The sequence below is a fragment of the Schistocerca piceifrons genome, chromosome 1 (assembly GCF_021461385.2).
Source record: "Schistocerca piceifrons isolate TAMUIC-IGC-003096 chromosome 1, iqSchPice1.1, whole genome shotgun sequence".
NCBI lineage: Eukaryota > Metazoa > Arthropoda > Insecta > Orthoptera > Acrididae > Schistocerca > Schistocerca piceifrons.
Genome location: NC_060138.1, coordinates 1,183,834,151 through 1,183,848,760, shown reverse-complemented (window position 1 = coordinate 1,183,848,760; position 14,610 = coordinate 1,183,834,151). Strand labels below are relative to the sequence as shown.

The 14,610-nt window shown below is 41.8% G+C and overlaps 1 protein-coding gene across 1 annotated transcript in view; it reads left to right on the top strand.

Annotated features, from left to right (window-relative positions):
• LOC124781525 (toll-like receptor 2) overlaps nucleotides 1-14,610 on the top strand; it is a 145,207-nt gene that overhangs the window by 43,147 nt on the left and 87,450 nt on the right. The window contains exon 5 of the mRNA XM_047253867.1: nucleotides 11,629-11,813. Coding sequence (XP_047109823.1) covers nucleotides 11,629-11,813 — 185 coding nt within the window. The remainder of the gene's footprint in view (nucleotides 1-11,628; nucleotides 11,814-14,610) is intronic.

Below are 14,610 nucleotides of genomic sequence, written 5' to 3'. Positions count from 1 at the left end.
GTTAAGGAAGAAATTCACAACTTATTCATTACAGATTCCATAAATTTAAATGCTACATTGTACTGCTAAGCATGTCTTACATAATTATTTGCAACACTACAACTAATGTGGTCACCCAATGACAAATTTTAAACTACTGATCATTTCATTTTGCCAAACATCACTTCCATATGTGAATTGTTATCAAGAAAGCTTAGATGAGAGGTACAATATCTCCTGTTATATTCACACTAATTTAAATCCACTATATGGATATTTGTCATTCATTACTCAGTGCCAGAATTCTGCTTCTAAAGCTTGACCTACGTATAACCATAATTAACTCTGATAGCTAATTGGATACATGAATTACTAATTATTCATTAGTTACACCTTGTTTTATCAGCATACTTCAGATAAACATGTATACCTACAAATAACTTGCAAACAGATGTTGCTCATGTGCTAAATGACATACTTCAATATTTCAAACATCTCATACTCCATACTCTTCATTACACATAACTTAACACCAACTTCACTGCAAATCCATATATATCTTCAACCTATATCAATCCTCCCTATACTTCAACACTTCAAACCTCTCATACTCAATATACATCATTACACATAACTCCCTCAACTTAACAGCAACTTCAACTGCATATATATCTTCAACCTACATCAACTCTCCATATTCGCTGCAATAACCACATAAAAATACTACTTCAGGCTCCTTAGCCTCCCCATTCATCATATTTCACATCATTTATCCGAACAACTATCTCCTTGTGTATTTGTTTCTTTATATGTTCATCTACTTACAAGCTGATACATTACTTCAATTTTCTTACAACAGTTTGACCTTTTCATGCCTCATAAAACAACTCTATAAGATTACCCAAATTCTTGTTTAACCAATTAGCTTACCACGACATTATGTAAGAATTCGCTTTCTAATATGGTTCTCATTTTATTCCTTCTGGCATTATTAATTTTAGTTATTTACTCACAGTAAACTGAGCTTTTTTTAAGTTATTGATTCTCTGACATCTCACACTCTACATCAACAGCAACTACTACAAATTTACTATATGGTCCCTGACTGAATTACTTGGATGACCACTACCAATCCTAACTACTACACTAATTTTCTTAACCTAAGGATAGAGAAAGATGGTAGAGGAGTGACACTTGAAATTAGAAATAAAGTCTCACCCAGCTGGGAGTGTACCAGTCGCCACTTGGTATACCAGCAAAAGAGTTGCTAGCTCCCTACACCTGACTTTCTTCAATTCGTACCTCTTCCTCATCTGGGTTATCCCTGTTCTCGTGTGAGTAGTACCTTTTTATGTTTTCCACATGTTCCTTACCATGCACTCTCTTTGTCCGTGCATACTCCAACTCCACAGTGTTAGGATGACCAATTTTTATAATCCTGTATGGTCCCATATAAACGTGGTTAAATTTATGTATTTCAGAGTTTATTTTCTTTGATTTTGCATGAACCTTAGTCCCTTCCTTCTTCTTGATTCCCCAAGTGAAGGCCTCGCCTTCCATTGCAACCCTCTGATTATCCTCTTCTCGTCGCATGGCTATATAGCATTTCTCAGATTGACAGCCAATTGGTTTTGCCTATCTCCTATCCCCTTAACGGCATCGTTGCATTGTTTCTGCACCTGCATCACCTTGGCGATTCCATGATAGCAATTTGTTTCCACTTCGGTGATCCTTTCTCCCAATTCGGCTTTAGTTTCTTCGATATCGTCTTCTATCTTTTTTGTTAGCTTCCCTTCTATCTTTTCCACGTCTCCCTGGACTTGGTCTATATTCTCCTGTAGCTTACTCTCTCTCTCATCGACGTTCATCTTCAGTCGTTCTGGTAACTCCTGCATTTCCTTCTTCAGATTACATTCCATCTTCGTGTACGACGTTTTGATCTCTTGTACTATAGTTTCTTGTACATCTTCCTTTAGTGATTTGTAGAATATTTCCCTCCTTTCTCTTGTTTCTCGAAAATATTCCTTTAATGATTTTCTAGTCTCTTAAACATATTCCTTTACTGATTTTCGTAAATTTTCCTTTAGTGGTTCTCTAAATTCTTGTAAATCTTTCTTTAATGATTCTCTGAATTTGCGGAATATCTCTTCCCTTTCTCGTAAAGCTTCTTTTATTAAGTCTACCCCCATCGACCACTTATCTGCATCCTCTGAAACTGACTTATTTCTCATCGTTTGTTCCGGTGTCTTGGGATAACTAGCTAATGTGCTAATGGGCTATCTAATGACAGTCCATAATCACTGATTCCCGAATCATCTCTGTCTTCCTGTCCTATCCCTTTCCTTTCAATTACTGCCTCATAAACCTGCTTATCTTCAGTAGACATGTTTGTTTATTTTTAATGCACAGGTAGGTAATATAGAATAACCTCTAGTAACCCAAAAACACTCCTAATTACCATGAAACTAATCAAACAGTACCTGACGTATTTTTCAATTAATCCCTAAATTGATACAATATGCAGGAGCATCGAACATAACAACTCTCAAAACCTAATCACTTCAAATATCAATTTTCACATACACAGCTTATCTAAAATGTTTTAAATAAGATAAATCATACCATTCATAAAATCTATACATATAAAATCTCCCAAAGACAATAAGCACATCTGTATAATTATCATTTAGACAGTGCAGTATGCATAAGTAAGTATGCTCAATTCAGAGTATTTTTCGCAAACTTTTCGGAAATTACTGCAATTGGGCACTTTTCCTAACACACAATTCAGTTTACATACGTTTATTTACCGCGAAAACTGCACATTGCAATTTAATGTTATGTCAACCAGTCGTCTCCACTCACCAACCGACGTTACCACTAGTCGCGATGTTTTGACGTTTGAAGTGGGCGTGGCGCTGTACTGCCGCCGGAACCGCGTGAAGTCGCGCTCCTCGCTGTGGTTGGACGTCGTAGTTCTCCGCCGGCCGCTCCGTGGCGCTGCAGGCGGGCGTAGTTTGTAGTTCGGCTGCTAGATGTCAGGACGGCGCTTGGTGTAGTGCGCCTGTGCTTGAACTACTCTTTGCACAGGTAGTTGGGATGACGTGTGAAATCACCTCGCAGATTGAAGCTCTTTGGCGCAACTGCTACACGTGTCTGTGTGACGTCACTCAACAATTGCGTCGCTACACGAATTGTCGTCCACATAACAGTTTATGGGTCCACAAGAAGCTGTCCGATTTTCACTATTCAAAAAACAATTTCAGTCACAATATTACTATTAAACACTTCTGTAAAGCTTTCGTGACGAATTCTTAGTTCTTTTTGCTATAGTAATGTTCACACGTGTCTTTCTTTAATGTTCACTTTTCACAGTTTTTCGTGCGGATTTACGCGTTTGCACATTACAACACAGTTTATCGACACTATTATTCTCATCTAAAATGGCAAGAAAAAGTTTAGTCACAATCGTAAGGTGCTATTACTTCGTATTGTTCAAAATGCATTGTTTCTTGTCGCGATTTGAAAGTTTATGCTCTGTCTCGATCCAACATTGGAAAAAAATTTTTTATCACGTTAAATAAGATAATATTACCTATTGTTTTTTATGATTCGTCTGAAAATTGCACTTGTCTTTTCACGGTGAGCCAAGGGTGTAACACTCCGGTTTGATCTTACTGACTTATCCCGCTCGATCGGGATCTGATAGCAGCCCAAATAGATAATAACTAATGTGACCATGTACCTAATGGGGCTGGCAATCGGATTGGACTGCTACGGAGTTGTTACATTCCATTTTGTCCTTCTCGAATGCTGTAATAATGAAATGTCTGGTGGCAGGAAGAACAACAACACAGCTTCATTAATCAACGACCTATATTCTCACAAAAACACAAAGTAAGGAGACAGCCACTGCCTTCGTCGTATAGAATTAATAACGGCTAATCTCAGCACAGGCCCTTTCGTTATTCATTATCGTCACACGCAATTTCAATCATTGTAATCCAACACTATAATCCAACACTGCAATCCAACACTGTAATCCAAATGATGCCGGCGCGGTAGACGCGTAATTACAAATTACGTAAAGTGCCCTCCGCCACACACCGTTGGGTGGCTTGCGGAGTATCAATGTACAATGTAGATGTAGATCGGCACAAAAAAAATCACTGAATCACACTAGTAATTATACCTTTTCACTTTCCCGTATATTTCTAACACAAAGGGGTTAAACCACGGCGATGGCCACTCCCTTTGTCGGTACGGTCTTGCATTCCAACAACAGACCTCCACCCGGCTCGGCCCGCAGCGCGTACCACACTCTACTGACTCAACACTCGCTCTCGCTCTCGCAACTCGACACACACTATCGATTGTTTGTCCTGTCGACCTGTGCTGTAGCAAAACTTATAGTTAGGCCTAGGACCCCTTATACATTTCAGAGTCCCTGTTTCAGAAGTCACGATCACCTTGCACATATCAAGTCTCAAACTTCTGGTCGTCATTTTGTCAATAACACTTCTCTCTAGTGGTTTAGATTTTCACGATCACTCAGCCGTTTCCAATACATAACCCTGTCTACTCAAAAATAAAGCAACTGACCCAGATGACGTACCTGCGGAAGTGCCTAAGAAGCTGAAGACGCCTGCTTAAATATTCCCTGCATTACTTTTGAAGCGTATCATCACTGAGAAGAAACTTTCTCACGCATGGTCATCTAGCATGAGAGTTATGTTCCCTAAGGATAAAGGACATGCTTTCGACTCCCCAGCGTACCACATTTTTCAACTCCTCTGTTCTACATGCAAACCGCTGCAAACCGTCTCTGGAATCTGACAAGCTGACGCTAATTAGTTTGGAGTCTTTATGACATTCGGGGTCATGTATGTAAACAATAAGACCCGAGTGTTGATGGAGAAATACATGAGGAAACAGGTGTACACATTAAAATCCTGGGTCTGTAAACGACTGCATGCAAAATGTGAGGAAATTGGAAAGCAAACGATTATCAGGACTGACTCCCCATGTGGAAGAATCAAATCAACCATCGTTGAAATTAAAAGCAAGGTCGATAATGTTAAGAGTGCAGTGTGAATTCCCCTGTTGCATATAAAGGCGAAAGCGGATAGGTGGAAAAAGTCCGTTGAAGGCCTCTTCGATGGAGAGGACTTGTCTGATGGCGTTGTAGAAGAAGAAACAGGAGTCAATAGGGAAGATAAAGAGTTGGAGTCAGAGTGTAAAAGAGATTTGTAAGACTCAGATTCAGATGAGGTAGAAGGAATCGAAACCATTCCATCATAATTTCTAAAATAATTGGAAGCTGTGTCAACAAAACTTCTATTCACGTTGGTGTGTAAAATGTATGAGACTGTCTACATATCATCCGATTTTCGTAAAAATATCTCCAACTCTACCGAAGATAGAGAACCCACAAGTGCAAGAATTATGGTACAATCAGCTTAACAGCTCATGCATCCAAGTTGATGACAAGTATAATACACAAAAGAATGGAAGAGAAAACTGAGGATCTGTTAGATGAAGATTAGTTTGGCTTTAGGAAGAGTAAAGACAGCAGACAGTCACTTCTAACGTTGCGACTAATGATGGAAGCAAGACTCAAGAAAAATCAAGACACCTTTATTGGATTTGTCGGTTGGTTAAAGGGTTCGACAGTATAAAGTGATGCAAGACGTTCGAAATATAGGGTAAACAGTAGTTGAATGATGGGTAATGTACAATATGTAGAAGAACCATGAGAGAATATTGAGATTTTAAGACAAGGACGAAGAGTTTGGTTTAAAAAGGATGTACGACGGGAATGTAATGTTTCGCCCCTACTCTTTAACGTACACATATAAGAAACAATATGGGGTGGCCGGAGTGGCCGTACGGTTCTAGGCGCTACAGTCTGGAGCCGAATGACCGCTATGGTCGCAGGTTCGAATCCTGCCTCGGGCATGGATGTGTGTGATGTCCTTAGGTTAGTTAGGTTTAATTAGTTCTTAGTTCTAGGCGACTGATGACATCAGAAGTTAAGTCGCATAGTGCTCAGAGCCATTTAAGAAACAATGACGGAAATAAAAAAAAGGACCAAAAGTGGTATTAACATTCAGAACAAAATCAATGATAATAGTAGCTGATGACATTGTTATCCTCAGTGAAAGTGAAGAAGAATTACAAGAACTTTTAAATCTAATGAATATCGTAATGAGCGTAAATCGAAGAAAGACGAAAGTAATGAGAAGTGGAAAGGTGAGCCGCGAGAAACTTATCATCAGAATTGTGGATCACGAGGGAGACGAAGTTACGGCATTCCACTACCTAGGCACCAAAATAAGCCATAATGACGGAGCAAGGAGGACATAAAAAGCAGACTTGTTCCCAAAAATGACATTCCTGGCCGGGAGATGTCTGCTGGTATTAAACATTGCCCTCATTTTCTAACAAGTAATTTCTGAGACTGTACGTTTGGAGCACAGAAATGTAAGGCAGTGAAACATTGACTGTGCGAAAACCGGTACAGAAGATAATCGAAAGATTTTAAATGTGGTGTGATAGACAAATGATGTCAATTGATGTTCTAATAAGTTAAGGAATGAGATGGTTCGTCGTAGAATCAACGTGGAAATAAATATATGGAAAACACTGACAAGAAAAAGGGGCAGGATGATAGGACATCTTTCAAGACATCAGAGAATAAGTTCCATGTTACTAGAGGGAGCTGTAGAGGGTAAAAACTGTAGAGGAAGGCAGAGATTGGAATACACCCAGTATAATCTAGGATGTTGGTTGCAGTTTGTGTACTCAGAAGAAAAGGTAGCCGCAGGAGAGGAATTCGTGGCGGGGTGCATCAAACCAGTCAGCAGTCTCATGACTCAAAAATAAAGCATGGAAGACTGCTAAATACCATGCACTGTGCCATGAAATTTCCACTCTTCGTACTAGTCCATTTGGCGTCCCTTGTTCGTTTTATGCCGGCCGCGGTGGTCTAGCGGTTCTAGGCGCGCAGTCCGGAACCGCGCGACTACTACGGTCGCAGGTTCGAATCCTGCCTCGGGCATGGATGCGTGTAATGTCCTTAGGTTAGTTAGGTTTAAGTAGTTCTAAGTTCTAGGGGACTGATGACCACAGTAGTTAAGTCCCATAGTGCTCAGAGCCATTTGAACCATTTGTTCGTTTTATGTAATACATAAACATCATTCTTGGTATGCTGGAATGAGAGGCTAGTGGCGTTAATTTGGACGCCTAAAGGTCTATCTGGAGTGCATTTACAAGTATGTGTTTGCAGTATTTTATCTGGAAGTCACTCCCAGTTTCGGCTACATAGTGGGTTTTTTACGTACTAAACACTATTTTGTACATCCTAGGATGCGTGTATCTGTCTGGGTGTTTATGTTTTATCTCATTTAAGGAATACGGTAATAATAATCGTTCTGCATATGGCTAAATTTCTGTTCCTACCTTTTGCTGTCACATCCATCTACCAACCCTCATCACACTTCATCCTAATTTAAAAGTAACTGTAATGCACGTACTGACGGCATCATGTTGGTATAACGTTTTGTGCTAGAAAATAAAGTAAGAAGTAAGTGAAGCAGTAAAAATTATTTAATAAATTTATAAAACCGTTACTGACCTCAAGCAACGCCTCGCAACTTGCGTAAATTCTATTGTTACTGTTTCAACATTCCAGTTGAGGCATGGAGGGTACTATACAGTTAGAAGAATATGGAAGTGAAGCTCTTCGAACTATAATAATTTACAGTTCAACAAGGAATGCAAACAACTGGGCTACACTCCCAAACACCTGAAGATCAAAATCATCAGCAACAACTCTACAACAGGCCATAGAGCTGAAAACACTGAGAAGTATTGATTACTTCAACAACTACAGTTGCTAACATTTTTAGTCAATATCACTAACATTGTGATTGTTCAATATTTGAAGATCACTCAAAAAGGTGTCGAAAAATTTACAAATCAGAAAATGCACAGCAACAGAGGCAAAGGATAAGCAATACTGCCATACATGCTTGCACACATAAATTTTTTAACCGAATTATCAATGAGACTGTGAAACCAATCTGCTAAGCAAAGAGGAGAAATACAATATACGACCTTAAATTGTCCCCTAAAATTGAAGTAGATTTTATTGTTGCAACAAAGAAATTCTGCAGAAATCGGAAAATCAGATACTAAAAAAAGACAGTTCAACCTCACAAGTCAACTAAAGCCACAACTATTGACCTAAAAATACAAGTACACGATGCCCACCACGTTTACAGGAAAACACTCAATGTTATGAACAAAAAGTTAAATGGAAACGAAGCCTTAATTACCAACAACGAGAAAGGGACTACATTTTATGGTGATAGAAAAAGAATACATACGAAAAAAGTTAGATGTTTTTCCTTAAAATTGGTGCTGTAGAAATAAACACCTCACAAAAAAACTTTCAATCAAATTTCGAATCATAGCTAAAAACACACAATCCTGTAACTGTCAGGGAGGAGAGGTATACCACTATCACGAATCCTCAGGTAACATAGCTAAGACCCGAACGAAAATATACAATGATGCAGCCAAATTAGACCCACTATCAGCTCAAGAAACAGCCAAGGAAACAGAATTACAAACAGAACCAGATAATAGCCAAGACATACACATACACTGAAAACTACTGATCAAAACTGTCAACAACCAATAAATGAAATTAAAAGCATCAAATTCTCCCATTCCCATTAGTTAGTATGATGTGCAGCTACAAAGCTATACATCAAATAAAGTTTTGCATCCCCCCAGTTCCGAGAACTCCCGAAGATAGACATTTACTTTTTTCATTTTACATGTTAGAGCATTAGTATTTGTAAAATGATTCTTTCATATAGCATTCATTGAAAATGACGACCATGCCACTTGGGACCTGTGAAATGGTACATTAGCTTATTTGTTTGAGTTGTAAATATTTGTCATGTATTGTTGTTTTTCTGACATGTTCTACAGCCTTGAGGACCTCCTCACTACGGATCCATTGGAATGAAAGTAATTCTAAGCTAATCTAATCTAACTGTGGATGTTGTATCACAGACACCGTCCCTTTGACTGTTCAGAGATGACACTACACATGCCCAAAGACGTAAACAACCATGCATGAGCAGCGCCTATTAGACGGATGGGGTCCGACAGCCGATCAGATCCAGTCACTCCATCAGGATGGAGGTACAGGGCTCGTGTTGTCTGTAGCTCAACCACGTCTAGACGGTCAGCACCGTGGTTCGATCACGTCCGCACTGTTACTTTGTGCCAGGAAGGGCTCTCAACAAGGGAAGTGTCCAGGCGTCTCGGAGTGAACCAAAGCGATATTATTCGCACATGGAACATATGAAGAGATACAGGTCCTGTCGATGACATGCCTCCCTCAGGGATCCCAAGGGCTACTACTGCAGTGGATGACCGCTGCCTACAGATTATGGCTCGGTGGAACCCCGACAACAACGCCACCATGTTGAATAATGCTTTCCGTGCAGTCACAGGACGTCGTGTTAAGACTCAAACTGTGCGCAATAGGCTGCAGGATGGTCACCTTCACTCCCGACGTCCACGGTCAGGTCCACCTTTGCAACCACGACACCACGCAGCGCCGTACAGATGGACTCTACAACATGCCGAATGGACCGCTCAGGATTGGCATCGCGTTCTCTTCGCCGATGAGTGTCGCGGTCGCTTATGCCTTCAGCCAGACGATCGTCGGAGACGTTCTTGGGGGCAACCCTGTCAGGCTGAACGCCTTAGACACAATGTCCAGCGAGAGAAGCAAGGTGAAAGTTCCCTGCTGTTTTGGGATGGCATTATGTTGGGCGACGCACGTCGCTGGTGGTCATGGAAGGCGCCGATACGTGAATGCCATCCTCCTACCGATAGTGCAACCATATCGGCAGCATATTGCCGAGGCATTTGTCTTCATGGATGACAGTACGCCTGGTGGTCATGGAAGGCACCGTAACGGCTGTACGATACGTAAATGCCATCCTCCGACCGATAGTGCAACCATATCGGCAGCATATTGCCAAGGCATTCGTCTTCGTGGACGACAATTCGCGGCCCCATCGTGCATAACCTATGAATGACTTCCTACTGTATAACGACATCGCTCGACTAGAGTGGCCAGCATGTTCTTCAGACATGAACCCTATTGCTGGGATGAATTGAAAAGGTCTGTTCATGGACGATGTCACCCATCAACCACTCTAAGGGATCTACGCCGAATCGCCGTTGAGGAGTGGGACAATCTGGACCAACAGTGCCTTGATGAACTTGCGGATAGTATGCCACGACGAATACAGGCGTGCATCAGTGCAAGAGGACGTGCTACTGGGTATTAGAGGTACCGGTGTGTACAGCAACCTGGACCACGACCTCTGAAGGTCTCGCTGTATAGTGCTACAACTTGCAATGTGTTATTTTCATGAACAATAAAAAGAGCGGAAATGATGTTTATGTTGATCTCTATTCCAATTTTCTATACAGGTTCAGGATCTCTCGGAACCAAGTCGATGCAAAACTTTTTTTGATGTGTGTATGATAATAATAGCACTTAGTGCCTTGTGACAAACATTTCACGTAATTCCAAACCTTTACCAAACTGTTTCTTGCTGTAAACCTCTACAAAATAATGAAAGGGAATTAGTTTATTGCTAATTACGTTTTCGCTATTTATGCAGTAAAAATGCAGCATCAGGTATAAAGTTTTAATTTATTTTGCAGACAGCTTTCTCATGTACCAGTGAATGTATCTGCAAAATTATATCATTGTGCGACACAGTGTTCAGAAGACATGACGTAATAGAGAGAGAAGACATGACGTAATAGACATGACGTAATAGACATGACGTAATCGGTACTACGAGCTAACATTCATTACGGACACAGGTGAAATATGCTCATAAATATGTGTGAAATATGCATTTTCTGACAAATCTGTGTGTAAAAATCTCTTTCCCAATCCATGGATAGATCTGATTGAAACGTGGTATATGTATCACAATCTGGAAAGAAATTCTGTGAGGGTGATAATGTGAAGAGATAAAGAGGAGAAAGAGATGGACAAACAGAGAACGAAGTGAGGACATGGACAGACAGAAGGGACGGGGAAGGAGGACATGGACGGAGATGTGATGGAGGGGGAGATGGACAAAATGAGGAGGAGAGGGAAATGAAGAGCAGATCATGGACAGGGAGGTGGGGTGATAGACTGAGGAACGAAAGAGAGGGAGGTGGACCAAGAGAGGGGCGAGGAGGGGAAGGACTGAAAGAAGGTGGAAGAGGAGGTGGACGGAGAGATTGGGAGGAGGAAATAATCAGAGAAAGGAAGAGAAGATGTACAGAGAGAGAGAGAGAGATGAGACAGAGGTTGACAGAGAGAGAGGGGGGAAGAGGGGGTGATGGGCTAATAGAATTGGAATAAATACATACCTGGCAATGCCGGATACCAGCTAGTAGCATAAAAAAGGTAAGCCTTTATATTCACCTAACAGCGTTCGCGGAGCTGGGGTTATGGACTTTAGATACTATAACAGTCAGAACGTATTACTGAATGGTTGCGAATCTCCTGTATGACCTGAACGCTACCAGCACTCTTCGTGTGTGCAGCCACCCTGCTGGCTGTGCCCAATATCCTGCAGCTGGACGTCGCAGGCAATGAACTGAAGGAACTACCACAGCGGCTTCCTGGTAGACTGTTGGGCCTCAACGTTTCACGGAACCGTCTCGTGAGCTTGCCCACACTGCTGCCTCAGGCGCTCACCAACCTCAACATTTCCTACAACGCCATTGAGGTGAGTTAGTACTGTTTGCTACAAATGCCTTGCAATGTAAAATTTTGTGCACTATGAGGCTTTCCTGCAAGCACCACTCGCGTGAAACCTAGTTTGCTGAGTTCATTCATAAGACCCACAACCCGGTAGATGAAGGAGCTCAGGTGGCTATTATGTAGCTTGACTTCCACAAGACCTTCGATACAATTTGCTTCATCGCCTAAAAAACACACAGTCCATATCCAAATACATACATGAGTATACTGAGTGCTGCTTGTGAAGAGAATTCATCATGTCATTCGTAATGGGGAAGGTATCATCAGAAAGGAAGTATATGGCTTACGTCAAGGGAGTGTAGAGTGATTGGTACCATCTGTCATTCACACAATGCTACTATAATAGGATTTTTACTTTCTTGTATCTTAATTTGTGGTGTCCTTTCAACATCTTTTCTCCCATCAGTTAATTCTATCCCTGTCCCAAATGTCGCTAAACATTCAGAGACAGTCCAGTCTAATTAGCTTTTACAAAGTCTGCTTTAATTGTTTAAGTTCCTAGATTATTAAAGTTCTGCTGACGAGCTTTATCTTGTGAATAGAGTTGCCTAATATTCCACCAAATGCACTTAGTCCCAATCGAACCAAATCTCCCTCACTCCTTAAACATTATTAAATATTTTTGGTTATCCTATACGCTTGTTACAGATACTGTTGCCTGAATTGCAGCTTCTGCAGGGATCATTTCACCTAAGATGGCAAGATCCTTCACACTTGGTACCACTGCAATCCCAACTATCAACGGAAATCTTTGTTCGGTTCCCAAAGTCTTGTGTCTCCTGCAACCGATGCTTCCCTACGTACCCATGAAAATGTAATGCAAAGAATTATCCCACCAAACTAGAGTTAAAGCCGTACCCAAAGACGTAATCCATCTTAGAACCACTGATCTCCAAAATATCCATCCAACTGAGCCACCATGTATTCTACAGCAAAACACAGTGACCAACTGTCTTACATTTTACTTGTGTTACATGATCACATATTCGCATAATCACTCTCATTTCACACTCTCTCTTCTAGAAAGCGTTGTTCAGTCTCGCTCCAGCTCTAGCCTGCGCACCACTTCCAATCCTACCGCGCCGAAGTCTGATCATTAGAAGAGTTGTATTCTGTGCAATATCCCCCACCGTATCATTGTTTACTTGACAATCACCTTCTCCAGCTCACATATCTTCGTCAGCTCCTCCCACTTGCTTCCCGAGATTCTCGTTCCATCCTACTATTTATACAGAACTGCTTACGAAATCGGATACAGACTACCACCTGCAGAAATATAGCATCAGGACCAACGAATTAGTCAACATCATAAGTAAGACAACTACATCATCGCTGCAAACATTACGTCACATAAAGCAACCATCTCCCTGTAATTAAAAAACTCAGCAAACTTCTCATATTTAATATTTTTTTGGTTCCACTTTGTCAGGTTTAAACTCGGTACAGCAGAAACCTTGCCGCAGCCCACCTGATCCGAGAGGGGACTGAAAAAGCAATAAAGAGAAAGACGAGCAGTTCCTCGTAGAACTTTCATGCAGTTACGACGACGCAGTCAGAGGATGCTAAACTAAACAACAATTTAAGCAATATTTCTGACACCTATTTACCCATGTCTCTGCAGCAAGGGATTAACCCTCGAGCATGCGCGCTGCGGAATGGAGTAGCCCACCTGTAGTTTTCTGCTAGTGGAAACATTGTTGTTTGTCAGAGATTACTGGCACTCTAGCTATTCCTGTACTGTTGCTTCAGCTATTTTTGGCATATTGTGGCATATTAAAATTCCTAAACAGGGGCGAATTATTTAGTTTCACCTGACTGCTTCGGTAGTTAGGATTTAATCTCTACATGTTAATGTAATTTATTAGACACAGTTCCTGCGTTTTCGTCAGGGTCTACAATGAGTTGCGCTGCACGTGCCGATAGTCCTTTTATTTGCATAGTTTACTTTTCCACTGTCATTAGTATGGACAGGGACTGCGATTGTTGTATGCGAATGCGAGCTGAGCTTCAGGCTGTGATGGCCTGGGTTGCACAGCTTGAGGCTGCAGTGGATGGGCACCACTATTGTGGGCCAGCTGTGAGGATCGAACGGACGTCCAGCATGTCCGAGTCCTCCGATCGGTTCAAATGGTTCAAATGGCTCTGAGCACTATGGGACTTAACTACTGAGGTCATTATTCCCCTAGACTTATAACTACTTAAACCTAACTAACCTAAGGACATCACACCATCCATGCCCGAGGCAGGATTCGAACCTGCGACCATAGCGGTCGCGCTGTTCCAGACTGTAGAGGCTAGAACCGCACGGCCACTCCGGCCGGCCCACCGATCGGTCATCACCGGTGGCCAGCCCAGTTACTGCTGGCACTGAGGGTGACCCCTCACCCGTGGTCGCGTGGAAGGTCGCCCCGGGTGTAGCAGGTGGCGAAAGACTTCCCAGGCGGCCGCACGTGGGGCCTCCCGTGTTTGTCTGATAAACAGGTTCCAGGTGCTGTCTGTAGCTGTCGCTGTGGCTGAGACAGATGCCGTCACCTGTCCTGTTTCAGAGCAAACCTCTCAGCCTACAAGATCTGCACAATCACACAGGGTGGGATTATTGATAGTTGGGAGCTCCTACGTTAGGCGCGTTATTCGGCCCCTTAGGGACATGGCTGCCAAAAAAGGGAAAGAAAACAAATGTGCACTCTGTGTGCATATCGGGTGGGGTGATTCCAGACGTGGAACGGATCCTCCCAGATGCCATGAAGAGTACAGGTAGGTGG